General features: G+C 45.2%; 1 protein-coding gene across 1 annotated transcript in view; it reads right to left on the reverse strand.

Moving 5' to 3' along the window:
• The window catches only part of LOC119973400 (traB domain-containing protein-like), a 34,567-nt gene extending 19,338 nt beyond the window's left edge, over positions 1 to 15,229 (reverse strand). The window contains exons 1-4 of the mRNA XM_038811447.1: positions 15,094 to 15,229; positions 6,217 to 6,259; positions 4,688 to 4,851; positions 82 to 222 (exon numbers count right to left, since the gene is read on the reverse strand). Of these exons, the coding sequence (XP_038667375.1) occupies positions 82 to 222; positions 4,688 to 4,851; positions 6,217 to 6,259; positions 15,094 to 15,096 (351 nt within the window). The 5' untranslated portion in view covers positions 15,097 to 15,229. The remainder of the gene's footprint in view (positions 1 to 81; positions 223 to 4,687; positions 4,852 to 6,216; positions 6,260 to 15,093) is intronic.
• Positions 15,230 to 16,459: the final 1,230 nt, after the last annotated feature.

A 16,459-nucleotide genomic window follows, 5' to 3' on the forward strand; every position in this document is an offset into this window, starting at 1 on the left:
AAAGTAAGGAGAGTAGCTAAGAACGTCCCATGATAATGTAAAAATAAACATTAATCAACAACTTAATGAAAATAGCTGCACCTGCTTTATTGACTGTTGCGTTTTGTGTAAGTCAAATGTCCTGGCTTCATTCCGTATTGACTGTTCATCTAATATTAAAAGTGATTCTCGACTCTGACAAAGTTCTAACACGACAGCATCTGGTTGCACTTCCTGGATTAGCTACAAGAAAAAATATTCATGCATATCAATTAAACAAGTAATGGTGCATTGTGTAAAACAGAGAACTTCAAATGAGGATTCACATTTCTAATTCAATCCTGGCTATATTATTCAGTTAAGTTATTTTACTTGAGTTTTACAAAGAAATGTTGGGCGGAGCACATGTGGAACATTTCAGCAGCAATTCATAAAGACTTGTTGCTGACCTTGTCAGATAAGTTCATAATATACAGGAACAGAATTAGCCCATTCTGACTATCAAGTCTGCTCCGCCATTTGAACATGGCTGATATGTTCCTCATCTGCTTCCTACAATGTAACACACCAAGAGCTGGAATGCGAAATTAGCCAGAGCATCTCATCCCGAGAACATATGACTGAGGAGCAGGAATAGGCAATTTTGCCTTCCGAGCCTAACACCCTCAATGTGGTTATGGCTGATCCCATCCTGGCCTCGACTCCACCGTCCTGCCCGTTCTCCATAACCCTTCAACACATTACCAATTAAAAATCTGTCTAACTCATTGCTTCTCGGCCTTTTGGCTAAGATCAAGCAGAGTGCTTCTTGGCCTTTTGGCTAAGGTGAGCGTGGGATCAGGTGTAATGCCTGGATCTGGTATGTTCCTCTTGTGGAGACCAAGAATGGGATTCAATTTGGGTTGATTTTTGGAGTAGGCAAGGAGCTGGAGTGGGGGTTCGCCCCTGTCCACACTCTGAGCTCTGGCTTTGTAACTCTGATATGGTAATTTTTTTTAAAAAATCTGACTCTTCCTTAAATTTACTCACTGTCCCTGCATCCACCGCACTCTGGGGTAGGGAATTTCACAGATTCACAACCCTTTGGGAAAGTAGTTTTTTTTCAAATCTGTTTTAATTTTGTTACTTATTATTCCAAGGTTATGACCTCTGATTTCCGAATGCTCCGCAAGAGGCAGCATCAGCTCCACGTTACTTTATCCATACCTTATAGCATCTTGTGTACCTCAAGTAGATCTCCCCTCATTCTTCTAAACTCTAGAGCGTAGGCCTAAACTGTTCATGTTTAGGTTTTTGTCTCAAAAGATTCTCTCATATACAGCAGCGCTAGTTATTTCTATGAGAGAGCCTGAGACAAGTGCATCCTGTCCATACTGCCTAATATCTAACCATACAAACTACTAATATAGTGTGTAATATGGAATCTCCTGTGGGTTGAACTAATCTGGGTGTTGCTTTGCACATGAGCTCCTCCAATATTTTTGACGGTAGTCTTGAAAAATCAGTTGATAAGAAAGGGTCAGCTACAAATTGTTAAGCTCTTTTCCTTCAAAGCAAATAAATGTATCAGATCCATTTTGTTGAATCAGTACAATTCGTCTTCACGTAAAATGCAATATAATTAAATGCTACACTGCCCTCCATCAGTGAGTCACCTTATTTGAAGTGAATAAAATAATAACAATCTTCTTGAATTCTCATACTGAGTCTGATCAAAATTAAACTTCATCGATCACATTTGCTGGATCTGATTGATTGGCTTATGTCTCTGTCTCTATTATTTATCTCATTCTACACACAGCCAGCAATGTTGTGTTGTGCTACTTATTAGTTTTTTCCCTGAAATAATGGTGAATAGTCTTTCTTTTGAACCGTGGAGTTCTTTTGGTACCGATGTCCCCCAAATGATGTGAACTGTTACCATTGACAACGCAGGCTAATGAACTGCTTCTTGTTTAGAGAGTAAATTAACATTTTAAACATCTATCATCTCAGCGCTTGCTAAGATTGTACGAATATCTTTGAGACACGTACCAGTACTTGATTAATTCTGTTGATAAAAGCGTCATTTTGCCCATTTTAATTGAACAGTAAGTAATGAAATCGAATTCCGTTTTATTTCCCAACTTTAATATTTGAAAATGTTTAATCATTTATGAACGCTATGATTATTTTCTATCGTAATATATATTATCTTACACCTCTCATGACTAAAATCTATCTGCCACTCCAAGCTCCATCTGCTTAATGCTCCACTTCCGACAGAATGCTATTAATGCTATCCTTGCTCATCATCTGAAGATACAGATATATATATATATTTATATATTTTATAAAGTTAGTGTACCCAATTCATTTTTTTCAATTAAGGGGAAATTTAGCGTGGCCAATCCACCTAGCTTGCACATCTTTGAGTTGTGGGGGCGAAACCCACACAGCCACGGGGAGAATGTGCAAACTCCACACGGACAGTGACCCAGAGCCGGGATTGAACCTGGGACCTCGGCGCTGTGAGGCTGCAGGGCTAACCCACCGCGCCACCGTGCTGCCCATACAGATATATTTTGACAGGAAGTTTCATGTTAAGTCAACATGAGATTAAATGAAATCCAAAACTTTATTTTTCCATCACTTAAAAATAAATTGACTTTCTGGTGAGCCAAAAAAGATGGCTGTGGCAAGTCACACGATAACAAGATTGGTCTTTTGTTCTGGAAGCTTCCAACAGCAAATACAAGAACAATATAGTTCCTCTCCAGCCTGTGGAATCTTACACCTCATTGTACAGATGCCTTGTGACCAACAAAAACAGAGTAATCAAGACAAACTGGTTCTCTAACTTGAGAGAGATAGAAATACCAGAAGAAATGGTAATACCCATCTTGTCTCTCACCTAAGATGGAATTATGGAATTCTGGCCAGAAAGTCAGAAACTGATTTTTCAGCTGCAATTAACCATTAATGGGCCTCAGGTCTTTTGGATAGTTTTAACGTTACATATTTAATAATAATAATCTTTATTATTGTCACAAGTAGGTTTACATTAACACTGCAATGAAGTTACTGTGAAAATCCCCTAGTAGCCACACACCCCGGCACCTGTGGCGGTACACTGAGAGAGAATTCAGAATGTCCAATTCACGCAACAAGCACGTCTTTCGGGACTTGTGGGAGGAAACTGGAACAGCCGGAGAAAACTCACACAGACACTGGGAGAGCGTGCATACTCTAGACTTGAGCACCCGGAGGAAACCCACGCAGACACGGGGAGAATGTGCAGACTCCGCACAGACAGTGACCCAGCAGGGAATTGAACCTGGGACCCTTGCGCTGTGAAGCCACAGTGTTAATCACTTGTGCTACCGTGCTCCTCTTCTGGAGTCAAAATCTTCAAGATTTCATTTTCTTGTGGGTAGTTTAGAGTGGATGAGGTTTCAATTGACATGGTCTCACTGGACTGATGAGTAGTTTTATTTTGATAGTTGAGTGCTTCTGTACAGATGAGCTGAGATCTGTCAGTCTCGCTCTGATCTTTCACATTTTGAATGTCGATTGTGATCACATTGTCACTGGTCTTACATGCAGTGGGTAGACTTACATTGTCTTCTTGTTGATTATATGCCCCCACAACCCAAAGATGTGCAGGGTAGGTAAGATGGATTGGCCACGCTAAACTGCCCCTTAATTGGAAATAAATAATTGGACAATCTAAATTTTTTTTTTAAAGTTTTTAAAACCTCTTTATTAAAGTTACTCGCTGGAAATGCAAGAATATATTATTCAGTCTGCTGTTCAAGCATTTATCCAATTTGATTCTAATGTTACTCTGCAGTTCCATGTCCTAGCAATGAATATGGAATAGAACTCCAGTGCAATGTTATCTTTCAAGGGATTTAATTGCATTTAAAGTGAAAGTGGCATTGCGGGAGGAACTTAATGTCTTCCCGGCGGTGAGCTCTAAGTTCCCTTCCAAGCCACATTTCATCCTGATTTGGGAATATATTGCCGTTGTTGCTGGGTCAAAATCCTGGAATTCTGGGGACGGTTTGAAATCCTGGAATTCTGGCACGGTTTGATCCTGGCCCCGGGCCACTGTCCGTGTGGAGTTTGCACATTCTCCCCGTGTCTGCCTGGGTCTCACCTCAACAACCCAAAGATGTGCAGGCTAGGTGAATTGACCATGCTAAATTGCCCCTTAATTGGAAGAAAAGAATTGGGTACTCTAAATTTAGATTTTTGAAAATCCTAGAATTCCCTTCCTAACAGCATTTTGGTGCATCTACACCTCAGGGACTGCAGCAGTTCAAGAAGGCAGTTCACCACCACCTTTCTATGGGTAATTTTGGGTGGACAATAAATGCTGGCATCGCCAGTGACGCCCATATCCCCTGAATGAATAAATAATATAGATAGTGTTTGTCACATGAAAAAATTTATTTGCTGCCTTTATAACGTCACTAATGCAGAAAAGCTGGAGGGCAACAACATAGCTGGAAACTCCCATTCACATACCAGAGCAGAAAAACAGTTCAGTTGAACTAAAGTCAATAATGACTCAACAATAGGAACTCATCTTCCCAAAATACAGCACTATCATAGGAGCATCATTGTAAATGAACATAAATATGATTTCTGATACTTTCAGTTAATGTTAATTTTAAATTTGCTGCAGCTTTTGTCTGCGAGTCTTATGCCATATTTCTTTTACCTGTTTTACATCTTGTATGCTTTCCTTACTGAAGTGAATTGTGCCAACCAGGTATACCTTGCAGCCGTCTTCAGTGACAAGTTCACTTACAGTGCTTTTGAGGTTTGGTTTCTTCTGTCGCTTTTTGATCTTTTCACCCAGAGTATTATAGATTTCTTCATAAGCTGACGGTAAATACATTGTAAATAACTTACAATTTCCAACATTAAAGGAGCATTATACAATGTCTACACTAAGACACGGGTGAAATCAAAAGATGAACTTGATTATCTATAAATATCCCACTATTACAAAAAAAAATCATAACAAGAACAAATATCATTAAACAAATAATATTCCTGTTATCACCCTCACAAAGACCATGGGGGATCGCTGATTGATCTCTCTGTGGGCTTTGTAAACTAAGAGTTCCCTTGCTGAGCGGGAGGCCGCCCGCCCAATAGGGGTTCACCAACAGTACCTTAAATATCAACCACCAGACCTGGATCGGCAGTTACCGATAGTCCCAGGCTGGGACATCTGTTTTGTACGGCATAGTTGCGGCTTTATTTGTGTTGCAGAATAAACCTGCCTTGCCTTTTAGCCTTAGCCTCCTGAAATTATTACAATGCAAAACAGTTTACATTTTCACCAGTGTTATGGTCCTCTGTGGCACAAGTATTATTACATTGTAATGTCTGCAGTATTAATATTCCCTCTGATTCTGTTGTGAAAAAGCAACAGTGAGGACTGAGGAAGCTCTTAGTATGTCACCTGTGCAGTAGTGACTTCAAATGGCTGCCTGGATCAGCTTTAAAGAGAGTTGTAAAATTAAGCTTACAGCGGTATTATATAATAAGAATTATAAAAGTGGAATCCTCTTGATGAAAAAAAAATCAGACAAATGTTATCTTATTAATTTATGAACATAGATCGTAATAACTTGAATCACTGCACAACCAGATCAGCTCGCTTGCACGTGACATAGTCAGAATGAAAATAGGTGCATTGCTGTCTCGATGCTCTCACTCTGCCTTTCCCTTTAATGCTCTTTGCTTTTCCAAGATCGATCCTTCTCTACCTCCCACTCATTCACTCTGATAGAATGGCTCCGCCGACGTCATCAGTTTTGCCCGCGGCGAGCATCCCCAGAAAATCCCCCTTCCCCCGCCCAATGTTTTGAGTTGAATACGACCCTTCTCCAGAATTGGAATAAAATAATCAAAGTGATTATTTTGTTTTTAAATGATGCCCAGAAATGCAGCAAAGAGGAACAGTGGTAGAATTCACTAGCCATTAACTCACAATGTGAAATTATAAAACCGAAAAGTGACAAAATCAGCAGTGAATTATAAGGACTTCCCAATGAGTCCATCATGAACCTCTTCTCAGTTCAGGATACTTGCAAGTTATGTGTCACCTGCAAGTTTTGAAATTATGCCCTGTACACCTGAGTGGAAGTCATGAATGTATATCAAGAAAAGCAGTGGTCCTTGTATACTAGCCCCTGCCAATTTGGTTTGTGAACGTACAGCTTATAGAGAACTTACATATTTTCCTCCAATCATATTTCAGCATCTGTCCAACAATTACCTGTAAAAAAAATACATGTATATTTATATTAATATTAAATAACTGCATCCACACTGTTATGACACCCTGGGTTAGTGCACTGTTGATTCCAGCCCCATAGACCCCGGGGTCTCAACACAAGTGAATTAACCAATAATTTGTATACAGTTTCTGAGACCTTTGGCCCATGACTGCTTCAATGATTTACAGGCACCAGATTCGTAAGTGAAACATAATAACATTTTGTTTATAACAAAAGTAGTAATAAGGCATGCAATATTATGATAGAACAATGCCCAGCTAATCTACTACTTTCGTCCATTTACCATCCCACCCTCTACCCAAACACACACAAGACAGACATGCAGAGGGAGAGGAAAGGGTAAAATAATAAGTGGATTAATTTGAAATTGAAGATGAGTGTCCTTGCTTTGGTTGTTAAGGCCATTTTAGCTGACTATCCTCCCTGGATGTGGAGGTTGGAAACTACCAGTTGGATTGCTAACAAGGATCTTCTGGCAGCTACATTCAGTCAGAACACCCAGGCTGTAGGATTTGCTCTGGGAGTCACTTTCCCTTTTATTAACTTGGGCCTTCACTCAATAGAAAAGCCACAGACTTCTTTAATTCTTATTTGTTTCCAACTCCACCACAATGACCAACGGCTTGTCTGAGATAAGAACATATTTTGCCACACGAGAGTTTCAAACTATTGACTTTGCTTTCAGCTGGTGACGTGTCTAATGCTCCCATGAGTCTGAAACCCTCCCTTATACCATAGCTCCAGCCATACATTACCCTATCTTATCTCACCTCTCCTACATTCATGAAAAAATGTACTTGAATTACTACCGGGATTTTTACCTTTGAGGTCCTGCTCTTTAACTTCAACACTAGATCCTGAAACTCAGTCTGAAGGACTTCAACCCTTTACATATCTCTGTCATTGGTTCCAAAGTTGACCATAACTTCCCAGTTCTGCACAGGTTCAATGATGTCCTTTAGCCCAGTTCCAGGGAGGCAACATGTGAAGCAAGATTGATGTTGACAGTTACAGAAATACTTGGCCATCCCCGAACTACTGAATCCCTAATTGGGGGTAATTCTCTGGTCATGTTGCGCCCTGTAAAAATCGTGCAATGATGGATAAATAGAGGAGAGCCCCTAAACAGGATTTACTGCAGGTGCAGAACAGGGCGCGATGCTCCTGGCTTGCTACAGCTAATATAATCTCTCACGCCGCTGCTGGCCATGAACCAGGTTAACATATTTAAATCGTCATTTAAATATGCCAGGAAAATTTGAAGCTGGATGTTCGTGCCCGAAATGACACTTAGTCACATCCTGGAATATTCCTGCATAACCTGTTCCCTGCTAGATGGTACCCACCGAATATGCTTCTGAAATCTCCACAGTAGCGGGGTACCAATCTCTGGATTCTTACACTCAAAAGAATTTCCTGGTCTTCCACATGCCATTGTGGAATGCACCGAGCAGCTATTTTTCATTCATTCACGGGATGTGGGCATCGCTCGGTCAGCATTTATTATTCACCTCGAATTGCCCTTGAGAATGTGGTGGTGAGCTGCCTTCTTGAAGAACTGCAGTCCATTCTGCTGCTCGAGCTCAGAATCCCTGAGTTTGATTTGAGAGACTGGAGGCATGGTGCATCCTGCAGTTCCCAATAAGGCATTGACATTGCAGGCAGCAGCACTCCCAACAGCATGCTTATATTTATGTCTTCAGTTTATTATTGGCTTATTCTTGTTTCTTATTTATTTATTTACAAATGCCATTTTTATATGAGTTAATTCAGATCCCTTAATTTTGGTATGCTCAGGGCAGCACGGTGGCACAGTGGTTAGCACTGATGCCTCATGGTGCCGAGGCCCCAGGTTCGATCCTGCCTCTGGAGCACTGTCCGTGGGGAGTTTGCACATTCTTCCTATGTTTGCGTGGGTTGCGGCCCCACAATCCAAAGATGTGCAGGGTAGGTGGATTGGCCACGCTAAATTGCCCCAAAATTGGAAAAAAATGAATTGGGTACTCTAAATTTAAAAAAAAAACTTTGGCATCGTCAATTTAATTTTATCCCCTTGAATCTGATCATTCGGGTTAGTTTTTGAGGAAGCTCATCATATTTGTTTTAAGTCTCAGGCTCAGACTGAAAACCAATATCTAGGAGCGAAATTCTCCGACCCCCCCCCCACAGGGTCGGAGAATCGCCCGGGGCTGGTGAAAATCCCGCCCCCGCCGTGGCCGGAATTCTCCGCCACCTGGGAATTGGCGGGGGCGGGAATCGCGCCGCACCGATCGGCGAGCTCCTCGCGCCGATTGGTGTGCCCCCTGCGGCAATTCTCCGATCCGCGATGGGCCGAAGCCCCACCGCTGAAAGGCCAATCCCGCCGACATGGTTTCAACCACCTCTGGTGGCGGCGGAATTAGCGGCGCGTGCAGGCCCCCGGGGTCCTGGGGGGACGCGGGGCGATCGGACCCCAGGGGGTGCTCCCACGGTGGCCAGGCCCGCGATCGGGGCCCACCAATCGGTGGGCAGGCCAGTGCCATGGGGGCACTCTTTTTCTTCCGCCGCCGCCATGGCCTCCTCCATGGCGGAGGCGGAAGAGAACCCCCCCCCTACCGCGCATGCGCCGGTGGTGACGTCAGCGACAGCTGACGCACTGGCGCATGCGCGAACCGGCGAAGGCCTTTTGGCCAGACCTGACGCCGGCCAGCGGGTGTCAAAGGCCGTTGGCGCCGGTTTTGGCACCAGTCAGCATGGCGCCAACCACTCCGGCGTGGGCCTAGCCCCAACAGGTGCGGAGAATTACCTGCTAATGCTCGCATTCTAAGCATTGTCTGGCATCTTTGAATTTGTCTATATATATGTTTCTGGAACAAACCTCTTCATTCACCTGAGGAAGGAGCAATGCTCTGAAAGCTAGTGTTTGAAACAAACATATTGGACTTTAACCTGTACTTAAAACTCCTGCTCTTGGAATCTTGTTTTTACTCATTTTTATTGAGACGGAAGTTTTTAGTATTGTTTGTCTTTCAGTGCAGTGCAATCACGTGATGAACAGTAACTCACAATAGCCGCAGGGATGTTGGTTAACATTCAGAGTCAGTTAAAATTCTGGTTAACTCTAGGTACTTCCCCGAATGAACCAACTCAGAGCCCAAGGGCTTTATCAGTTCCGAGAAATAGGAGAACTTTAAACATTAATCTGTGGGATATTAATGCTCATGAGTATACTTAATTCAAATGAGGAAGCCACTGCTTGACACTGTGTGAGCACATCAACAAACCACAACACTTTTGTTTCAATTTGCTGCTGACTTCTCCAGAAGGCATTGATCCATATGGGCTGGCAGCTTTTTATACTTCACTCAACTGCGTACAAGCCTAGACTATTACCATGCATTCCGCTGTGAGTTCATCACCGAATTTACTCTGATTCAATGTCTAGGCGTGCACATTAGCAGAGCTCACTGCATGAACTTTAAAAAACATCCTGGCTAATTTTCCTTTTCCCAGGACAGACACGTTGCAGTCAATTGTCACATTGCAAAAATTGCTTCTATTGAAGGTAGCTAACAGGACACAAATTCAGGAGTTTTAGGGCGCAATTTGCCGGAAAGATTTCTAAGTGTTGTAGCGAGCGGGAATTGCCGCGAGCTTCCCGGCGCTCGGCCCAGCGAGGCCGGCAACGTTAGTCGATGTTAATTGGTCCACTTAACAAGGCCTCACAGGCTTCTCGCCGTAAATGAAGGCTCGCCAGCTGATTCGCTGGCAACGCGCTCGCCAGACCCCTTCTAACAAGGTTGAGCAGCACTTAAGGTGCGCTTGCTCAGTCAACCCCAACCAGCTCACAACAATGGCACTGAGGAGACCAGCCCCAAGGTTTGGGGATGCTGACCTAGGGAGGCTGAAAGACGCAGTGGAGGCCAGGAGGGATGTCCTGTTCCCACAAGGGTCCAGGGGGTTAGCCATAGGGCAGCCAGTGCCGCCTGGGACGAGGTGGTGGTGGCAGTGAGCTACGAGAGTGTGACCAGGAGGAAGGGCCTAGAGTGCAGTAAGAATGTCAATGATCTAAACCGGGCAGCACGAGTGAGTAGACACCAACATCGAGACATTTCCCCCTTCAACCTCCCCAACCCTTCCTCAACCCCTGCCCACTTCAACCCCTTCCCGCCCCTTCCTTCATACCCCCCGCCACCACCACTGTGAATCATGCGTGTGGCTAATGATGCCCTCTCTGTGCCTCCTCAGGGAAAGATCCCCCACAATTGCCGGGAGAGGGCCCAGACTGGCAGTAGCAAGCCGGATCTAAAAATCCTCACCACCTTCGAGAAGCATGCCCTGGGGGTGACTGGGGTGGCCGAGGACAGAGCGGTCACCAACGCAGAGGCTGGAGGACACCGCAGAGGTGAGGAACCACCAGGCACACCCGAAGGACCTGTTAACATGAGTTGTTATTGCCTTACTGACTGACCCATCCCTCCCACTGACCACATGTCCGTTCTCCTGTATGTCCTCCAGCCGATGGCGTTGGTCCATCCTGGGTGGCACCCTCTCTAGCCTCTCAGGAGACCATCTTGGAGGAGAGCTCCAAGGATGCCAGCATAATAGTCACGTCACAGCTGTCATCCCCCTCCACCAGCGCGGATACACACACCTCAGTGGGAAATGTTAGTGATCAGGCTTCTGGGGCACAATCTGGAGAGCACCACACAGCTGCTGATGCACATCAGATGGAGGCAGTAACCCCCAGGCGAGACAGCAGTCAGAGGTCTGCTGGATCCCAGGATCTAGCCTGATGCTGAGCCTGTGGAACAAGGTTATCCAGAATTGATGGAGATGTTGGGGAGTGGCTGGAACATTCAGAGGGAGTTGTCAGCGACATTCCAGTGGGTCCATAGCCGATTGGAGGAGTCCCAGAGGCTATGGGCGCAGGAGATGTTGCCACCATGCGTGGTACGAAGGACAACACTGCTAGCGTGGCGGTCGCAATGGAGAGCCTGGTGCATGACATCGGCATCATTAGTGAAGGTGTCCAAGACGTTGAGCATCGGTGATGGCCATGGCTGAGAGTCTCGACAGAATGTCCGCCTCACTGGGGGATGTAACCCAGTACCGGACTGACCATGATGAGGTTCTGCGGGTCATGTCCGGCTCTCAGATGGGAATGGCTGAGGAGGGCATTGACGAGATGCTGCGGAGCATGTCCCAGTCACTGAGGAGCATCGCCGAGGGCGTTGGCACGATGGTGTGGACCACGGGGAGCCGCCGGGGCTGGCGGGGCCAGCAGATGCAGGGGCAGCCGGGGCTCAAACTAGCTGCTACTCTGCTCCAAGGTGCATCTTCGGGCCCTATGGGAACCAAACTGGAGGAGGGGGCGCTGAGTGCCAACCCGGACCCGTCCCATGGAGTGGGGATGGTGGCCCGAGTTCCACGCCTCTGATGAGGCCGTGTATCGCAGCCAGTACAGGAGACAGGGTGGCATGGCTGTGCATGTGCCATCGACAAGTGCACCAGGGCCCTCCGGCCCCAGAGCCACCAGAAGGCGCCCGCCAGGGGCATCGAAGGCCACAGGATGAGGTAAGCAGCTGGTTGCCTCCACCTCAGATCTCAGATGTGCATCCAAGGGACATACCTAGACGAAGTGGCCGAGCTAGGAGGGCAAAGCACCTCACGGATCACTGAGGGCACCGGGGGAGGGGGGAAGAGGGTGAGGGTGCGAGGGTAGGTAGGGGGTGAGGGGGCAGCACGATCGGGTCTGGTCTAAGGGCAATAGCAATGGCCCCACTCCCCTTCACCTCAACAAAGTATTCGGCAAACCCAGTGGTTGTCTGCACTTTGAGGGCGGCACGGTAGCACAGTGGTTAGCATTGTTGCTTCACGGCACCAGGATCCCGGGTTTGATTCCCAGCTTGGGTCACTATCTGTCCAGCGTTTGCACGCTCGCCCAGTGTCTGGGTGCGTTTCCTCCGGGTGCTCCGGTTTCCTCCCACAAGTCCCGAAAGACGTGCTTGTTAGGTGAATTGGACATTCTGAATTCTCCCTCAGAGTATCCGAACAGGCGCCACAGTGTGGCAACTAGGGGATTTTCACAGTAACTTCATTGTAGTGTTGCTGTAAGCTATCATGTGACACTAATAAAGATTGTTATTATAAAGATATGGAGACAATTTCAACAGCATTTTATGTTGGGTTCAGTATCAAAGCTGGCTCCGATTTGTGAAAATCATCTATCTAAGTCTGTGAGATAGGATGCCATTTTGGAGGGAGGGAGGGGAAGGGGTTGGAGAGAATGAATGATCTGTTCCTGGAGAGGCAGTTTGCCAGTTTAGAGGAACTGTCGGAGAAGTTTGGACTCTCGCAATCTGACTTATTCAGATATTTACAAGTTCACAACTTTGCGAAACAAGTTTTACCGACATACCCCGTGGTGCCGCTAACCTCCCTAATAGAGGGGGTTCTTTTGCCCGCAGGGTCAGAGGAAGGGAGCACTTTCGGTATTTTTGGACGGATTACATCAGAGGATTCAATGCCGGTAGAGGGGGTTAAGGCTAGGTGGGAGGAGGAATTAAGGCCCATTTTAGATGGCGAGGTGTGGAGCGAGGCCCTGCGGAGGGTGAACTCCAAATTTGATTTAATCCAATACAAAGTAGTTTATAGAGTGCACCTTCCAGAATGAGTCATTTCTTTGCAGAGGTGGAGGATAAGTGCGAGCACTGTTCAGGGGGTCCGGCCAACCATGTGCACATGTTCTGGAGTTACCCCATGATTGTGGATTTTTGGGTGTCCTTCTTTAGCGCCATGTTGCCAATTCTGAAAATTAAACTGGAGCCCTGTCCTTTAGTGGTCATATTTGGAGTGTTAAGCTCACTGGAGCTGTAGCCGGGCGTGGGGGGGAGTGGGGGGGGGGGAGCAAAGTCCTGACCTTTGCCTCGCTGATTGCCCTGAGGCAAGTACTAGGGGGTGTTGCCTGCTTCTCCGCCCAGTGCCTCAGTGTGCCTGGGCGTTCTGACGAACTCCAAGTACACTGTGAGGGGAGCAATTGAGGGGTTTTACCGTTTATTGTGTATTTCAAGGAGCTGGTCACCTTTAGTTGGTAAGGAGGGGGGAGGGGAAGAGGGGAAGAGGAGTGAGGTTATGTTATGTCTTGGAGGTTGTATGTGTGTATTGGTGTTTTATTCTGTTTCATTGTATTGTGTATTTTGTATATGTATAAAATGGAAAAATTTGAAATATATATATTTTTTAAATGAAGACTGGCTATATCTGCACTGATATATTGCCTGCACCCAACAGCATTACTCACAATTTTCTTACTGATATAAAAGTCCTCTTCTTCTCTGCGTAGCTGTTTCCAGGTCACAGCCCTTCTGCAGCCAAGAGACTGAGTTGATTGGTTCAAGGCTCAATCAAAGAGAATTTTCAGTTATCTGCCGGAGGTATTTTGGCCGATCAACAACATTTGGTTACTCTACCCCCAGTTTACCCTCCCTTCATTTGTGAAGAAGCCTGTCCTCTGATTGAGAATGCAGATGAGAAAGGCAAAAGGACAAATACTTTTCCTCCAATCACTTCATGGCAACAAATTCCAATACTCCACGTGCACTGTTTACAGCATAAATTTTAGATTAAAAGTCCAGTCCATAAACAAGTAAACACAAAATGATTGCTCTGTGACAATAAATAGCTTCAATGATTTAATGGTTGATGTGACCATCAATTCACACGACAGGTGGTTGGAAGTGAACAGTGGTTTTAATAACCTTTCAACAGAGCCTGCCTGCAACTAGATGAACTGGCAGGCAGGCTCACGACTGCCAACTTTATACTTCCGGTTAGTGGGAAGAGCCATGGGCGGAGCCAAGGGTGGAGCCCAGTACAAACTCCTCATCTCCCCCTATGGGCAGAGCTGCGCAACTGCTCGTATACCGAGCTTACATAGACACAGTACATCATATATAATAACAGTGTGAATTACACGGACTGTGATTCACCACAATGGTGAAAAAGGCTAAGATGTGGGATCCATCCATAGACATGAGCAGAAATTAAGAAGGTGCCAACCTATAAAACAGAGAGTTGCAGGTACAAAATATCTTGAGGCCAAGACAGAGACAGAAGGAAGAATTCCAAGAAATACACAGTGTCATGACCCGCCGCATAGTCCACGGGGAAACCAGCATTGATCTCCCAGTGGGACCCGTGGAGTAAGAGCTCCCCGGGTAGAGGGCGGCGACCAACCGTCGGGGGCTCATTATGAGCAACGGTGATCAGGGCCTGGTGAGGTAAGTCCTCCCAGCTAGGATTGCACTGGGAGTGAGATTCTGCGTTGTGCAGACCATTGTCAATACTTGTAAATAAACCTTTCTTATGTTTACCGTCTGCGTCATTATACAGAGTGAGTAACATATTCAGAAAACGCGGGCAGCAAGGTGGCGCTGTGGTTGGCACGGCTGCCTCACGGCGCCAAGGTTCGATCCCGGCTCTGGGTCACTGTCCGTGTGGAGTTTGCACATTCTCCCCATGTTTGCGTGGGTTTCGCCCCCACAACCCAAAGATGTGCAGCTTAGGTGGATTGGCCACGCTGAATTGCCCCTTAATTGGAAAACATTAATTGGGTATTCTAAATTTTTTTAAAACATATTCAGAAAACACAGAGAATGATATGCAGAGAGGAGAATAATTTTGATACACCTGAGGTAAGGATCATGCAAATCTGAGTGCCTGTCATAGCACAAGGATTTCAAATTCAAGCTCTTATGCTTCTGCAATGACATGATCCCATTTGTAAAAAAGTCATTCTAAAAAATTTGTAACGAAGATTAATGTTACTCACCATTGTACGGTTATTTCTTTGCCTTGAAAAATAACACCGATACACAGAGCAGCAAGCGCCCGTTCCTGGCCAAACTGAAACTAAAAAAAGCCCCTTCCAAATATAAAGCTTTTGCAGTTCTCGTTTTATCACCTCTTTCACTTTCAGTTGTTTCTACCGTATTTCCTTTTCTATATATCTAACCAGTTATTGGCTGGTTTATTGAGAGTTTTTACTGCATGTTGTCTCATCGTCAAGTTCCAACTGTGAAACAGTTTTCTGTAAATTGCTGTTTAGTGGATTCTAGGCAACAAATTATGAAGGTTTTCTTTTCTGAGAACTGCATGGACCCATTAAGTGCATGCAATTAATTTTTCCAGGGACCTAGCTCATTAAAATGTATGGTGCTGTAGTATAGGCCTCTCTGAAAATTTAACATTTACATTAGTCTTCCACAGCATTGTTGTTATGAACTCACTGCTTCATGCCCACCATAGAAAGCTTTCTAACTATTATACTAATGGCTTTATTTTCCACTTTTGGAAGAGTTTTGTTTTCTAGTTTGGTAGTAATAAATTGAAATTAATGTGCTTCCATTTTCTGTTGAATGGGATTGTTCCATAGGATTGAATATGACTTGCAACAACAGTAATAATTTGTGTTACATTATCCTTAAGTTGCAAAATGGCCCATGGTGTGGCATGGTAGCACAGTGGTTAGCACTGCTGACTCACAGCGCCAGGGTCCCGGGTTCAATTCCAGCTTCTGCCGACTGTCCATGTGGAGTCTGCACGTTCTCCCCGTGTCTGCATGGGTTTCCTCCGGGTGCTCCGGTTTCCTCCCACAGACCAAAGATGTACAGGTTAGGTGGATTGGCCATGCTAGAATTGCCCCTTAGTGTCCAAAAGGTTAGGTGGGGTTACTGGGTCATGGGGTTATGGTGGGGGCCTGGGCCAAAGTAGGATGCTGTTTCAGAGGGTCAGTGCTGACTTGATGGGCCGAATGCCCTCCTTCTTCACTGTAGAGATTCCACAAGTCTATGATTGGAACGGTTGTTAATTCATAAAAGGAAAGATTAGGAGGGGTGTCAAATGTTTTGTCAAAGATGTGAGTAATAATGTGGTAACTTGAGAACACAAAGATGGAAGTTGAATACATTGCTTCAAAGAAGGAACTTCTTTGTATAAATAAATAACAAGTTTAACAATAACAGTAATTCAGCAGAACAGTAGTAACAGCAATAACTAGGAAAACAGGAGCTCCAGTAAAACAGGTCTTGCTTACAGGTCACCTCTTGCAGACTGCAAAAGTCCACCCAAAATCCACAAATGCTCAGAACTTTCAGCAGACGCCAGTAAAATAATTACATAGGAGAAAGACTTATCAG

Source organism: Scyliorhinus canicula, chromosome 11 (assembly GCF_902713615.1).
Source record: "Scyliorhinus canicula chromosome 11, sScyCan1.1, whole genome shotgun sequence".
Classification (NCBI taxonomy): domain Eukaryota; kingdom Metazoa; phylum Chordata; class Chondrichthyes; order Carcharhiniformes; family Scyliorhinidae; genus Scyliorhinus; species Scyliorhinus canicula.